The 14,378-nt window shown below is 43.1% G+C and overlaps 1 protein-coding gene across 1 annotated transcript in view; it reads left to right on the top strand.

The window, feature by feature from the left end:
* LOC115118823 (transmembrane protein 163a) overlaps nucleotides 1-13,695 on the top strand; it is a 138,540-nt gene extending 124,845 nt beyond the window's left edge. Inside the window, exons 6-8 of the mRNA XM_065019044.1 lie at nucleotides 4,866-4,977; nucleotides 10,378-10,519; nucleotides 13,348-13,695. Of these exons, the coding sequence (XP_064875116.1) occupies nucleotides 4,866-4,977; nucleotides 10,378-10,519; nucleotides 13,348-13,408 (315 nt within the window). The 3' untranslated portion in view covers nucleotides 13,409-13,695. The remainder of the gene's footprint in view (nucleotides 1-4,865; nucleotides 4,978-10,377; nucleotides 10,520-13,347) is intronic.
* Nucleotides 13,696-14,378: the final 683 nt, after the last annotated feature.

The raw sequence follows: 14,378 nt of genomic DNA, 5'->3' as shown, positions 1-14,378 counted from the left end.
ACACATAAACCACAGATGATGTAAAAGAGTGTCGTAAACCATCACTCAGAACCACATTGATGCAGGTCCAAAGACTCATTTGGCTCATCTTCTAAACAGTCTCAGTAGGCTCATCTATAGTTAACCTGCCCACCCACACACCCACACACACACACACACACACACACACACACACACACACACACACACACACACACACACACACACACACACACACACACACACACACACACACACACACCTGCCCCTGGGGTTGAGAGGCGAATCATCAGCCTGACCAGATTAACTGGTCCGGGTGCTAGTAAGATACAGTGTTTAGTGGATAGAGGTCAGGTCTAGTAAGAGACAGTATATAGTGGATAGAGGTCAGGTCTAGTAAGGGACAGAGTATAGTGGATAGAAGTCAAGTCTAGTAAGATGGTGGTGGTGGATAGAGGTCAGGTCTAGTAAGATGGTGGTGGTGGATAGAGGTCAGGTCTAGTAAGATGGTGGTGGTGGATAGAGGTCAGGTCTAGTAAGATGGTGGTGGTGGATAGAGGTCAGGTCTAGTAAGAGACAGTGTATAGTGGATAGAGGTCATGTCTAGTAAGATGGTGGTGGTGGATAGAGGTCAGGTCTAGTAAGATGGTGGTGGTGGATAGAGGTCAGGTCTAGTAAGATGGTGGTGGTGGATAGAGGTCAGGTCTAGTAAGAGACAGTGTATAGTGGATAGAGGTCAGGTCTAGTAAGATGGTAGCGGTGGATAGAGGTCAGGTCTAGTAAGAGACAGTGTATAGTGGATAGAGGTCATGTCTAGTAAGATGGTAGCGGTGGATAGAGGTCAGGTCTAGTAAGATGGTGGTGGTGGATAGAGGTCAGGTCTAGTAAGATGGTGGTGGTGGATAGAGGTCAGGTCTAGTAAGATGGTGGTGGTGGATAGAGGTCAGGTCTAGTAAGATGGTGGTGGTGGATAGAGGTCAGGTCTAGTAAGATGGTGGTGGTGGATAGAGGTCAGGTCTAGTAAGAGACAGTGTATAGTGGATAGAGGTCAGGTCTAGTAAGATGGTAGCGGTGGATAGAGGTCAGGTCTAGTAAGAGACAGTGTATAGTGGATAGAGGTCATGTCTAGTAAGATGGTGGTGGTGGATAGAGGTCAGGTCTAGTAAGATGGTGGTGGTGGATAGAGGTCAGGTCTAGTAAGATGGTGGTGGTGGATAGAGGTCAGGTCTAGTAAGATGGTGGTGGTGGATAGAGGTCAGGTCTAGTAAGAGACAGTGTATAGTGGATAGAGGTCATGTCTAGTAAGATGGTGGTGGTGGATAGAGGTCAGGTCTAGTAAGAGACAGTGTATAGTGGATAGAGGTCATGTCTAGTAAGATGGTGGTGGTGGATAGAGGTCAGGTCTAGTAAGAGACAGTATATAGTGGATAGAGGTCAGGTCTAGTAAGGGACAGAGTATAGTGGATAGAAGTCAAGTCTAGTAAGATGGTGGTGGTGGATAGAGGTCAGGTCTAGTAAGATGGTGGTGGTGGATAGAGGTCAGGTCTCTAGTAAGAGGTGGTGGTGGACAGTATATAGTGGATAGAGGTCAGGTCTAGTAAGGGACAGAGTATAGTGGATAGAAGTCAAGTCTAGTAAGATGGTGGTGATGGATAGAGGTCAGGTCTAGTAAGATGGTGGTGGTGGATAGAGGTCAGGTCTAGTAAGATGGTGGTGGTGGATAGAGGTCAGGTCTAGTAAGATGGTGGTGGTGGATAGAGGTCAGGTCTAGTAAGAGACAGTGTATAGTGGATAGAGGTCAGGTCTAGTAAGATGGTAGCGGTGGATAGAGGTCAGGTCTAGTAAGAGACAGTGTATAGTGGATAGAGGTCATGTCTAGTAAGATGGTGGTGGTGGATAGAGGTCAGGTCTAGTAAGATGGTGGTGGTGGATAGAGGTCAGGTCTAGTAAGATGGTGGTGGTGGATAGAGGTCAGGTCTAGTAAGATGGTGGTGGTGGATAGAGGTCAGGTCTAGTAAGAGACAGTGTATAGTGGATAGAGGTCATGTCTAGTAAGATGGTGGTGGTGGATAGAGGTCAGGTCTAGTAAGAGACAGTGTATAGTGGATAGAGGTCATGTCTAGTAAGATGGTGGTGGTGGATAGAGGTCAGGTCTAGTAAGAGACAGTATATAGTGGATAGAGGTCAGGTCTAGTAAGGGACAGAGTATAGTGGATAGAAGTCAAGTCTAGTAAGATGGTGGTGGTGGATAGAGGTCAGGTCTAGTAAGATGGTGGTGGTGGATAGAGGTCAGGTCTAGTAAGATGGTGGTGGTGGATAGAGGTCAGGTCTAGTAAGATGGTGGTGGTGGATAGAGGTCAGGTCTAGTAAGAGACAGTATATAGTGGATAGAGGTCAGGTCTAGTAAGGGACAGAGTATAGTGGATAGAAGTCAAGTCTAGTAAGATGGTGGTGATGGATAGAGGTCAGGTCTAGTAAGATGGTGGTGGTGGATAGAGGTCAGGTCTAGTAAGATGGTGGTGGTGGATAGAGGTCAGGTCTAGTAAGATGGTGGTGGTGGATAGAGGTCAGGTCTAGTAAGAGACAGTGTATAGTGGATAGAGGTCATGTCTAGTAAGATGGTGGTGGTGGATAGAGGTCAGGTCTAGTAAGAGACAGTGTATAGTGGATAGAGGTCATGTCTAGTAAGATGGTGGTGGTGGATAGAGGTCAGGTCTAGTAAGAGACAGTGTATAGTGGATAGAGGTCATGTCTAGTAAGATGGTGGTGGTAGTTCTGTGTGTATGTGTGGATTGCCTGGATGTGATTCCTCTCACGTCCACCCTCCCTCTCCCTCAGTGGCCAGTGAGTCTGGAACCTGATTAAAAATGGAGGAGTTAGATTGGTTTCCCAGCTGCTGTGTGGAAGTGGACCTTTAATTTGAGCCAGGGATAAATGACAGAAAGAAAGGAAAAACACCTTCTGTCTCTCTCTCTCTCTCTCTCTCTCTCTCTCTCTCTCTCTCTCTCTCTTTCTCTCTCTCTCTCTCTCTCTCTCACAACCGACTCACAGACAGAAGGTGTTTGAACATGCAGAGGGAAGGGAGGATATATCCATATTAGATAGAGGAACAACCAGTAATGTTGTTCAGTATTGATTCCAGACCGCAGTTTGATGCGGTAAAGGCTTCTGACGTGGGGCATAAGAGGGAACACTCAAAATGTACTGGGGTGCTTTGGGGAGGGTAGTGTGATTTTGTTATTCAATGTGTTTGAATGGGCTAATAGCAGTAAGGCCAAATAAAATGTTTCGGCAAATAATTGTGTCAATATATTTTTAAGATACTTCAAGGGGTCTTAAAATTTCAAATCAAATAGCAAAATGATCCTTGGTATGACCGTAATACATTTCCATATAGCTTAGTAGTACCCCCTTCCCCGACTAAGATAGGGCTTAGACTGTTTGGTGGCTAAAATAAGGGGTTAAATAGATTTTTTTTTTTTTTACATTTTCCAGATACAGTTACAGACAACTCAGAAAAAACTTCATTTTAATTTTGGGACTAACTGTTGATCCATTTAGAATCTGTTATTCAATGTGTTTGTATATGCTGGCTTAGACAGGTCTTAGACTCGTATGTGTTAAATGCTGCCTGTAAAATAGACCTACCTGGTAGAATGATATATCATGATGGCAGGGTATGCAAAACATTTGTATCTGGGAACTTAAATGAAGTGAGCAGTACTACCTTCATATGAGTAATACAAATGCAATTTTTTTGAGTAAGATATACGTAAATGTAACGCCCCCACTAAGCCACGCCTCCAATAACTTCAAGGTGTGCCTTGCCTTTTCGATTGAATTGTAGATTTACCACCAATGACTGTATTTGTTAGTGACAGAAATTTTTATTTTCAGTGCTGTGGCCTTCACCAAGTGAGTTCCTAGGTGAATAGTATCATTATAACTGAACCATTACATATATCATAAGGCCTTATACAGTGGCCTTTAATTAATCAATCAAACATTTAATCAATGAATCACTCAATGTACATGCAAAACACAGATAATAGAAACATGTCCAAAAGAATCTACCTGCAGAAGAGCATGCTGGGAAAAAAGTTCATTTGTTTTCATATCTTTAAAAAATTAGTTTTGAGTCAGTACCACATAAACATTTGAAGTAATAATGACTTTTCATTGAGTTTGAGTACAATTACTAGAAGTATTTGAGTTAAAAATGCCTTGGAGTTTACAGTGGATATACAGCATATTGTATCAACACAACATGTGTCTATACCAATCTGTTTGTCACCTTTTGTTTCACTAAGGGCTCTATTCAATCCGGATCGCGGAAGTTCAGCGTTACAGCGTGATTGGAATTTAAATGCAATGTTCTCGTGTTAGCGGAGACTGCCTTCACGGTAAATGGTCATATTTCGTCTCAATCGGAAATTACTTTTACATTTCTGTTCTATCACTTCAGCGACACAGATTGCTTAGAGCTCTAATACTGGATAGGAGGCATCATGTGTTTGTGAAGCAGTGTTTTATCACAGTGACACCATACCAAACATAATGACCTTGTGGAGAGGAGAGGCACATACTGCAAGCCTGGCTGTGCCATTTTAATATTAATGACACTGCTGAAGACTTAACAAGAGCACTCCCTAACTAACTACTCATCTCACTGTAGATTTTCTACCTTTTGTCCTTTCTATTCCCTCCCTCTCCCCTCCACTCTATTTCTCTCTCTCTCTCTCTCTCTCTCTCTCTCTCTCTCTCTCTCTCTCCTCTCTCTCCTCTCTCTCTCGGTCTCTCTCTCTCTCTCCCTCTCTCTCTCTCTCTCTCTCTCTCTCTCTCTCTCTCTCCTCTCCTCTCTCTCTTTCTCTCTCTCCATTTCTCAGGATGACTTCCTCTTCAGTGTGTCTATTGTCAGTGGGATTATGTGTATTATCCTGGCTGTGTTGAAGTTCATGCTGGGGAGAGTGCTGACCAGTAGAGCCCTCATCACTGACGGTAGGCCAGGAAAAACTGACTCATATATACACACACAAACGTACCACACACAGGGACCCGCAAAGATGCACACACACACACACACACACACACACACACACACACACTGTACCAAGGGCTTGCACAGCATAAGGCCTTGTGCCAGGGAGGTGAGAAAAATGGGAGAAAGTAAAAAAAACAAATTATGGTAATAAATAAGAGCTGAGGTGACTGGTGTACGTGGTCCAGTTGTAGACACTCCTCTCCTACAGGCTCAAAGTAGAGCCTCAGCCCCTCCATCCCTCTCTCCCTCTCCTCATACACCTGTTCCTTCACTCTCTTTGGTGGTCTTTTCTCTCTCTCTCTGTGTCTCTGTCTCTCTCCCTTTTTCCCTCTCCCTCCCCCTTCTCTCTCCCCCCTCTCCCTCCCCCTTCTCTCTCCCCCCAGGTTTTCACAACACACAAAGCAACAATCCAATAAGTCTGATGTTGCTGTTCTGTTCTCAGACCCTTTTCACTCATTTCCCACCAGACAGACATTTTAACTCCATGGTGTGTTATTAATGTGGTTCCTCTCTGTGGCTGTAGCATTTAACTCCATGGTGTGTTATTAATGTGGTTCTTCTCTGTGGCTGTAGCGTTTAACTCCATGGTGTGTTATTAATGTGGTTCCTCTCTGTGGCTGTAGCGTTTAACTCCATGGTGTGTTATTAATGTGGTTCCTCTCTGTGGCTGGTGTGTAGCGTTTAACTCCATGGTGTGTTATTAATGTTCTCCTGTGGCTGTAGAGTTTAACTCCATGGTGTGTTATTACGGTGTGTTATTAATGTGGATCCTCTCTGTGGCTGTAGCATTTAACTCCATGGTGTGTTATTAATGTGGTTCCTCTCTGTGGCTGTAGCGTTTAACTCCATGGTGTGTTATTAATGTGGTTCCTCTCTGTGGCTGTAGCGTTTAACTCCATGGTGTGTTATTAATGTGGTTCTTCTCTGTGGCTGTAGCGTTTAACTCCATGGTGTGTTATTAATGTGGTTCCTCTCTGTGGCTGTAGCGTTTAACTCCATTGTGTGTTATTAATGTGGTTCTTCTCTGTGGCTGTAGCGTTTAACTCCATGGTGTGTTATTAATGTGGTTCCTCTCTGTGGCTGTAGCGTTTAACTCCATGGTGAGTTATTAATGTGGTTCCTCTCTGTGGCTGTAGCGTTTAACTCCATGGTATGTTATTAATGTGGTTCTTCTCTGTGGCTGTAGAGTTTAACTCCATGGTGTGTTATTAATGTGGTTCCTCTCTGTGGCTGTAGCGTTTAACTCCATGGTGTGTTATTAATGTGGTTCCTCTCTGTGGCTGTAGCGTTTAACTCCATGGTGTGTTATTAATGTGGTTCCTCTCTGTGGCTGTGGCTAGCGTTTAACTCCATGGTGTGTTATTAATGTGGTTTCTCTCTGTGGCTGTAGCGTTTAACTCCATGGTGTGTTATTAATGTGGTTCCTCTCTGTGGCTGTAGCGTTTAACTCCATGGTGTGTTATTAATGTGGTTCCTCTCTGTGGCTGTAGCGTTTAACTCCATGGTGTGTTATTAATGTGGTTCCTCTCTGTGGCTGTGGCTGTAGCGTTTAACTCCATGGTGTGTTATTAATGTGGTTCTTCTCTGTGGCTGTAGCGTTTCACTCCATGGTGTGTTATTAATGTGGTTCCTCTCTGTGGCTGTAGCGTTTAACTCCATGGTGTGTTATTAATGTGGTTCCTCTCTGTGGCTGTATTAATGTGGTTCGTTTAACTCCATGGTGTGTTATTAATGTGGTTCCTCTCTGTGGCTGTAGCGTTAACTCCATGGTGTGTTATTAATGTGGTTCCTCTCTGTGGCTGTAGCGTTTAACTCCATGGTGTGTTATTAATGTGGTTCCTCTCTGTGGCTGTAGCATTTAACTCCATGGTGTGTTATTAATGTGGTTCCTCTCTGTGGCTGTAGCGTTTAACTCCATGGTGTGTTATTAATGTGGTTCCTCTCTGTGGCTGTAGCGTTTAACTCCATGGTGTGTTATTAGTGTGGTTCCTCTCTGTGGCTGTAGCGTTTAACTCCATGGTGTGTTATTAATGTGGTTCCTCTCTGTGGCTGTAGCGTTTAACTCCATGGTGTGTTATTAATGTGGTTCCTCTCTGTGGCTGTAGCGTTTAACTCCATGGTGTGTTATTAATGTGGTTCCTCTCTGTGGCTGTAGCGTTTAACTCCACGGTGTGTTATTAATGTGGATCCTCTCTGTGGCTGTAGCATTTAACTCCATGGTGTGTTATTAATGTGGTTCCTCTCTGTGGCTGTAGCGTTTAACTCCATGGTGTGTTATTCATGTGGTTCCTCTCTGTGGCTGTAGCGTTTAACTCCACGGTGTGTTATTAATGTGGATCCTCTCTGTGGCTGTAGCATTTAACTCCATGGTGTGTTATTAATGTGGTTCTTCTCTGTGGATGTAGCGTTTAACTCCATGGTGTGTTATTACGTAATGTGGTTCCTCTCTGTGGCTGTAGCGTTTAACTCCATGGTGTGTTATTAATGTGGTTCTTCTCTGTGGCTGTAGCGTTTAACTCCATGGTGTGTTATTAATGTGGTTCCTCTCTGTGGCTGTAGCGTTTAACTCCATGGTGTATTATTAATGTGGTTCCTCTCTGTGGCTGTAGCGTTTAACTCCATGGTGTGTTATTAATGTGGTTCCTCTCTGTAGCTGTAGCGTTTAACTCCATGGTGTGTTATTAATGTGGTTCTTCTCTGTGGCTGTAGCGTTTAACTCCATGGTGTGTTATTAATGTGGTTCCTCTCTGTGGCTGTAGCGTTTAACTCCATGGTGTATTATTAATGTGGTTCCTCTCTGTGGCTGTAGCGTTTAACTCCATGGTGTGTTATTAATGTGGTTCCTCTCTGTAGCTGTAGCGTTTAACTCCATGGTGTGTTATTAATGTGGTTCTTCTCTGTGGATGTAGCGTTTAACTCCATGGTGTGTTATTAATGTGGTTCCTCTCTGTGGCTGTAGCGTTTAACTCCATGGTGTGTTATTAATGTGGTTCCTCTCTGTGGCTGTAGCGTTTAACTCCATGGTGTGTTATTAATGTGGTTCCTCTCTGTGGCTGTAGCGTTTAACTCCATGGTGTGTTATTAATGTGGTTTCTCTCTGTGGCTGTAGCGTTTAACTCCATGGTGTGTTATTAATGTGGTTCCTCTCTGTGGCTGTAGCGTTTCACTCCATGGTGTGTTATTAATGTGGTTCCTCTCTGTGGCTGTAGCGTTTAACTCCATGGTGTGTTATTAATGTGGTTCCTCTCTGTGGCTGTAGCGTTTCACTCCATGGTGTGTTATTAATGTGGTTCCTCTCTGTGGCTGTAGCGTTTAACTCCATGGTGTGTTATTAATGTGGTTCCTCTCTGTGGCTGTAGCGTTTCACTCCATGGTGTGTTATTAATGTGGTTCCTCTCTGTGGCTGTAGGTTTAACTCCATGGTGTGTTATTAGTGTGGTTCCTCTCTGTGGCTGTAGCGTTTAACTCCATGGTGTGTTATTAATGTGGTTCCTCTCTGTGGCTGTAGCGTTTAACTCCATGGTGTGTTATTAATGTGGTTCCTCTCTGTGGCTGTAGCGTTTAACTCCATGGTGTGTTATTAATGTGGTTCCTCTCTGTGGCTGTAGCGTTTAACTCCATGGTGTGTTATTAATGTGGTTCCTCTCTGTGGCTGTAGCGTTTAACTCCATGGTGTGTTATTAATGTGGTTCTTCTCTGTGACTGTAGCGTTTCACTCCATGGTGTGTTATTAATGTGGTTCCTCTCTGTGGCTGTAGGTTTAACTCCATGGTGTGTTATTAGTGTGGTTCCTCTCTGTGGCTGTAGCGTTTAACTCCATGGTGTGTTATTAATGTGGTTCTTCTCTGTGGCTGTAGCGTTTAACTCCATGGTGTGTTATTAATGTGGTTCCTCTCTGTGGCTGTAGCGTTTAACTCCATGGTGTGTTATTAATGTGGTTCTTCTCTGTGGCTGTAGCGTTTAACTCCATGGTGTGTTATTAATGTGGTTCTTCTCTGTGGCTGTAGCGTTTAACTCCATGGTGTGTTATTAATGTGGTTCCTCTCTGTGGCTGTAGCGTTTAACTCCATGGTGTGTTATTAATGTGGTTCTTCTCTGTGGCTGTAGCGTTTAACTCCATGGTGTGTTATTGATGTGGTTCCTCTCTGTGGCTGTAGCGTTTAACTCCATGGTGTGTTATTAATGTGGTTCCTCTCTGTGGCTGTAGCGTTTAACTCCATGGTGTGTTAGTAATGTGGTTCTTCTCTGTGGCTGTAGCGTTTAACTCCATGGTGTGTTATTATTGTGGTTCCTCTCTGTGGCTGTAGCGTTTAACTCCATGGTGTGTTATTAATGTGGTTCCTTTCTGTGGCTGTAGCGTTTAACTCCATGGTGTGTTATTAATGTGGTTCTTCTCTGTGGCTGTAGCGTTTAACTCCATGGTGTGTTTTAAATGTGGTTCCTCTCTGTGGCTGTAGCATTTAACTCCATGGTGTGTTATTAATTTGGTTCCTCTCTGTGGCTGTAGCGTTTAACTCCATGGTGTGTTATTAATGTGGTTCCTCTCTGTGGCTGTAGCGTTTAACTCCATGGTGTGTTATTAATGTGGTTCTTCTCTGTGGCTGTAGCGTTTAACTCCATGTTGTGTTATTGATGTGGTTCTTCTCTGTGGCTGTAGCGTTTAACTCCATGGTGTGTTATTAATGTGGTTCCTCTCTGTGGCTGTAGCGTTTAACTCCATGGTGTGTTATTAATGTGGTTCCTCTCTGTGGCTGTAGCGTTTAACTCCATGGTGTGTTATTAATGTGGTTCCTCTCTGTGGCTGTAGCGTTTAACTCCATGGTGTGTTATTAATGTGGTTCTTCTCTGTGGCTGTAGCGTTTAACTCCATGGTGTGTTATTAATGTGGTTCTTCCCTGTGGCTGTAGCGTTTAACTCCATGGTGTGTTATTAATGTGGTTCTTTTCTGTGGCTGTAGCGTTTAACTCCATGGTGTGTTATTGATGTGGTTCCGCTCTGTGGCTGTAGCGTTTAACTCCATGGTGTGTTATTAATGTGGTTCCTCTCTGTGGCTGTAGCGTTTAACTCCATGGTGTGTTATTAATGTGGTTCTTCTCTGTGGCTGTAGCGTTTAACTCCATGGTGTGTTATTAATGTGGTTCTTCTCTGTGGCTGTAGCGTTTAACTCCATGGTGTGTTATTGATGTGGTTCCTCTCTGTGGCTGTAGCGTTTAACTCCATGGTGTGTTATTAATGTGGTTCCTCTCTGTGGCTGTAGCGTTTAACTCCATGGTGTATTATTAATGTGGTTCCTCTCTGTGGCTGTAGCGTTTAACTCCATGGTGTGTTATTAATGTGGTTCTTCTCTGTGGCTGTAGCATTTAACTCCATGGTGGGGGGAATCATGGGTTTCTCCATCCTCATCAGTGCTGAGGTGTTCAGACACCACCCTGACGTCTGGTACCTGGACGGATCCATCGGCGTCATCATCGGACTCGTCATCCTCGCGTATGGGGTCAAGTAAGAGAAGTGTAGCCTGCGCACACACACAGACATGCTCACTTACGTAAACAGACAGTCACATCAGAAGGTCACATGAAGACATTCACACACACTCACATGTACATACATCAGGGTTAGGCTTAATTATTCATTTTGGAATTGACTCCCAATCAACTCACCCACAGGATGTAGAATTTTAGTCAAATAATGAGTTTCATTGAATCTGACAGGTCACATCTCCAGATACCAAAGAATATATCACTTTTCTCTGGAAACAATGTTCATGTACTCTTTTAACCTTAGTGCTTAGAATAGCCAATTATATTTCCTTTTCTTTGGCTTCTTTTTGAAGGCCTCTGGGTCAACTTCAGGATTAAACTAATGCATTCTGGGAAATGTGGTATTTCCCCCCCATATTGAACATGCATGTATAGTTGAAGTTGGAAGTTTACATACAATTGTTTGGAGTCATGAAAACTTGTTTTTCAACCACTCCACAACCACTTAACAAACTATAGTTTTGGCAAGTCGGTTAGGACATCTAAGTAATTTTTCCAACAATTTTTATATTTCACTGTATCATAATTCCAGTGGGTCAGAAGTTTACATGCACTAAGTTGACCGTGCTTTTAAACAGCTTGGAAAATTCCAGAAAACGATGTCATGGCTTTAGAAAGTTCTGATAGGCTAATTTACATAATTTGAGTCAATTGGAGGTGTACCTGTGGATGTATTTCAAGGCCTACCTTCAAACTCAATGCCTCTTTGCTTGACATCATGGGAAAATCTAAATAAATCAGCCAAGACCTCAGAAAACACATTGTAGACCTCCATAAGTCTGGATCATCCTTGGGAGCAATTTCCAAATGCCCGAAGGTACCACGTTCATCTGTACAAACAATAGTACACAAGTATAAACACCATGGGACCACGCAGCTGTCATACCGCTCAGGGAGGAGACGCCTTCTGTCTCCTAGAGATGAGCGTACTTTGGTGCGAAAAGTGCAAATCAATCCCAGAACAACAGCAAAGGACCTTGTGAAGATGCTTGAGGAAACAGGTACGAAAGTATCTATATCCACAGTAAAACGAGTCCTATATCGACATAACCTGAAAAGCCGCTCAGCAAGGAAGAAGCCACTGCTCCAAAACCGTCATAAAAAAGACAGACTACGGTTTGCAACTGCACATGGGGACAAAGATCGTACTTTTTGGAGAAATGTCCTCTGGTCTGATGAAACAAAAATAGAACTGTTTGACCATAATGACCATCATTATGTTTGTTGGGAAAAGGGGGAGGATTGCAAGCCGAAGAACACCATCCCAACCGTGAAGCACGGGGGTGGCAGCATCATGTTGTGGGTGTGCTTTTCTGCAGGAGGGACTGGTGCACTTCACAAAATAGATGGCATCATGAGGAGGAAAATTATGTGATTATATTGAACCAACATCTCAAGACATCAGTCAGAAGTTAAAGCTTGGTCGCAAATGGGTCTTCCAAATGGACAATGACCCCAAGCATACTTCCAAAGTTGTGGCAAAATGGCTTAAGGACAACAAAGTCAAGGTATTAGAATGGCCATCACAAAGCCCTGACCTCAATCCCATAGAAAATGTTTTGGCAGAACTGAAAAAGCATGTGTGAGTAAGGAGGCCTACAAACCTGACTCAGGTGCACCAGCTCTGTCAGGAGGAATGGGCCAAAATTCACCCAATTGATTGTGTGAAGCTTGTGGAAGGCTACCAGAAACGTTTGACCCAAGTTAAACCATTTAAAGGCAATGCTACCAAATACTAATTGAGTGTATGTACATTTCTGAGCCTCTGGGAATGTGATGAAAGAAATAAAAGCTGAAATAAATAATTATCTCTACTATTATTCTGATATTTCACATTCTTAAAATAAAGTTGTGATTCTAACTGACCTCAAGACAGGGAATTTTTACTAGGATTAAATGTGAGGAATAGTGAAAAACTGAGTTTAAATGTATTTGGTTAAGGTGTATGTAAACTTCCGACTTCAGCTGTATATAACGACATGTTGGATGTTTTATTTACAATATGTATATTTGTATAGACTAATATCGAATGGAAGAAGCATTGGAATTTCACTGAATTCAATTATATTTCCTTTCATTCAAATTCAAATTGAAATTCTGTATCCTGTTTATTGCTTCAAATTCAAGAATTGAATTTGAATTCATGAGGCATTTTCAATTCAATTCGGAATTGAGCCCAACCCTGACAGACACACATGCTACACACCCATTAGCCATAAATAGGACCACATTGTGTATACTGACACACATTCCCCCATGGGAAAAAGAAAGTGATTATCTTATCTTACAGTTAGAGAGGACCACAATGGAAATAAGTCCCAGATTTTATTTAAGCAGTAAGGCACGAGGAGGTGTGGTATATGGCCAATATACCACGGCTAAGGACTGTTTTTTACGCACGGCGCAACACGGAGTGCCTGGATACAGCCCTTAGCCGTGGTATATTGGCCATATACAACAAACCCCTGAGGTGCCTTATTGCTATTATAAACTGGTTACCAATGTAATTACAGCAGTAAAAATAAATGTTTTGTCATACCTGTGGTACATGGTCTGATATATCACGGCTGTCAGCCAATCAGCCATTCAGGGCTCGAACAACCCAGTTTATAATGTTTGTTATCCTCCATGACTACTCATGTGGATGTGTGTCTTTTTGAAGTTTTACTTGTGCTTGTTTTTAAAATGGTCGATTTAACAATTGTAGTTGTCAAACATTTATGTGTTTTAACACATCTCATATACTATTGTATCACATGACATGTCTCTCTTCTCCCCTCCCTCCAGACTGCTGCTGGACATGGTACCCAGGGTGAGACAGACCAGGAACTACGAACGCTTTGAGTGAGCCAGTCATCAGATTAGTGGGATGCTCCGAGGACCAGGGTTACACCTGCCACAGCCCCAATCTCTCTCTCTCTCTCTCTCTCTCTCTCTCTCTCTCTCTCTCTCTCTCTCTCTCTCATGCACACACACACACACACACACACACACACACGCACATATATATATATATACACACACACACACAGGCCTTAGCCTGGAGAGACTCGGAGGGAAAAACAACGAAAGACATCAAGATGTTGTCATTCTGAATGCCAACCCCTCAATCAAGCTTTCCCATCCATCCAGCCCCCCTCCAACCATTTCTCCTTACCTCCTGACACATTCTGTCCATCGTTACTATTATCCAGAAAAGAAGGAGGGAATGAAAGGGGTGGGAAAATGACTAGGAAGAGGTTGGCATTAACGGCTGGTACCAGAGAGAGGAGCTTTCCTTTGGCATGTCTATTTGAACCCCTTGCCATTGTTGCTAAGTGACCTGGAAGCCCTGGCATTTTGAAAGGCACAAGATCATCATTTTCATATTGATCCAAACCTCCTGGGATCCTTAGTCAAATGCTCCCTTTTCCTTGCCAACACTGATTAGTAATACCTGTTGTAGATCATCCATCTCATCTTCTGTGATGTTTTAAAATCCCTACGTATTGTTAGAATTTATAATGGGTCTGGTTGACTCACTGCAGGTTCAGAGTGCGTGTTGGAGTGGAATCCTGCCACTACTTTCTGCCCTGTCTGTCTCTGCTCTCTGAGATTAGAAGCTGTTAACTATAGTACACTGAACAAGAATATAAACGCAACATGCAAAAATGTCAAAGGTTTTACTGAGTTACAGTTCATATAAGAAAATCAGTCAATTTAAATGAATTAATTAGACCCAAATCTATGGATTTTACATGACTGGGAATTCAGATATACATCTGTTGGTCACAGATACCATAACAACAATGGGCCTCACAGTGGGCCCCAGGATCTCG

The sequence above is a fragment of the Oncorhynchus nerka genome, linkage group LG1 (assembly GCF_034236695.1).
Source record: "Oncorhynchus nerka isolate Pitt River linkage group LG1, Oner_Uvic_2.0, whole genome shotgun sequence".
In the NCBI taxonomy this organism is placed as follows: Eukaryota; Metazoa; Chordata; class Actinopteri; order Salmoniformes; family Salmonidae; genus Oncorhynchus; species Oncorhynchus nerka.
The sequence above is the reverse complement of the archived record's forward strand: the minus strand, read 5'-3'. Positions and strand labels throughout refer to the sequence as shown.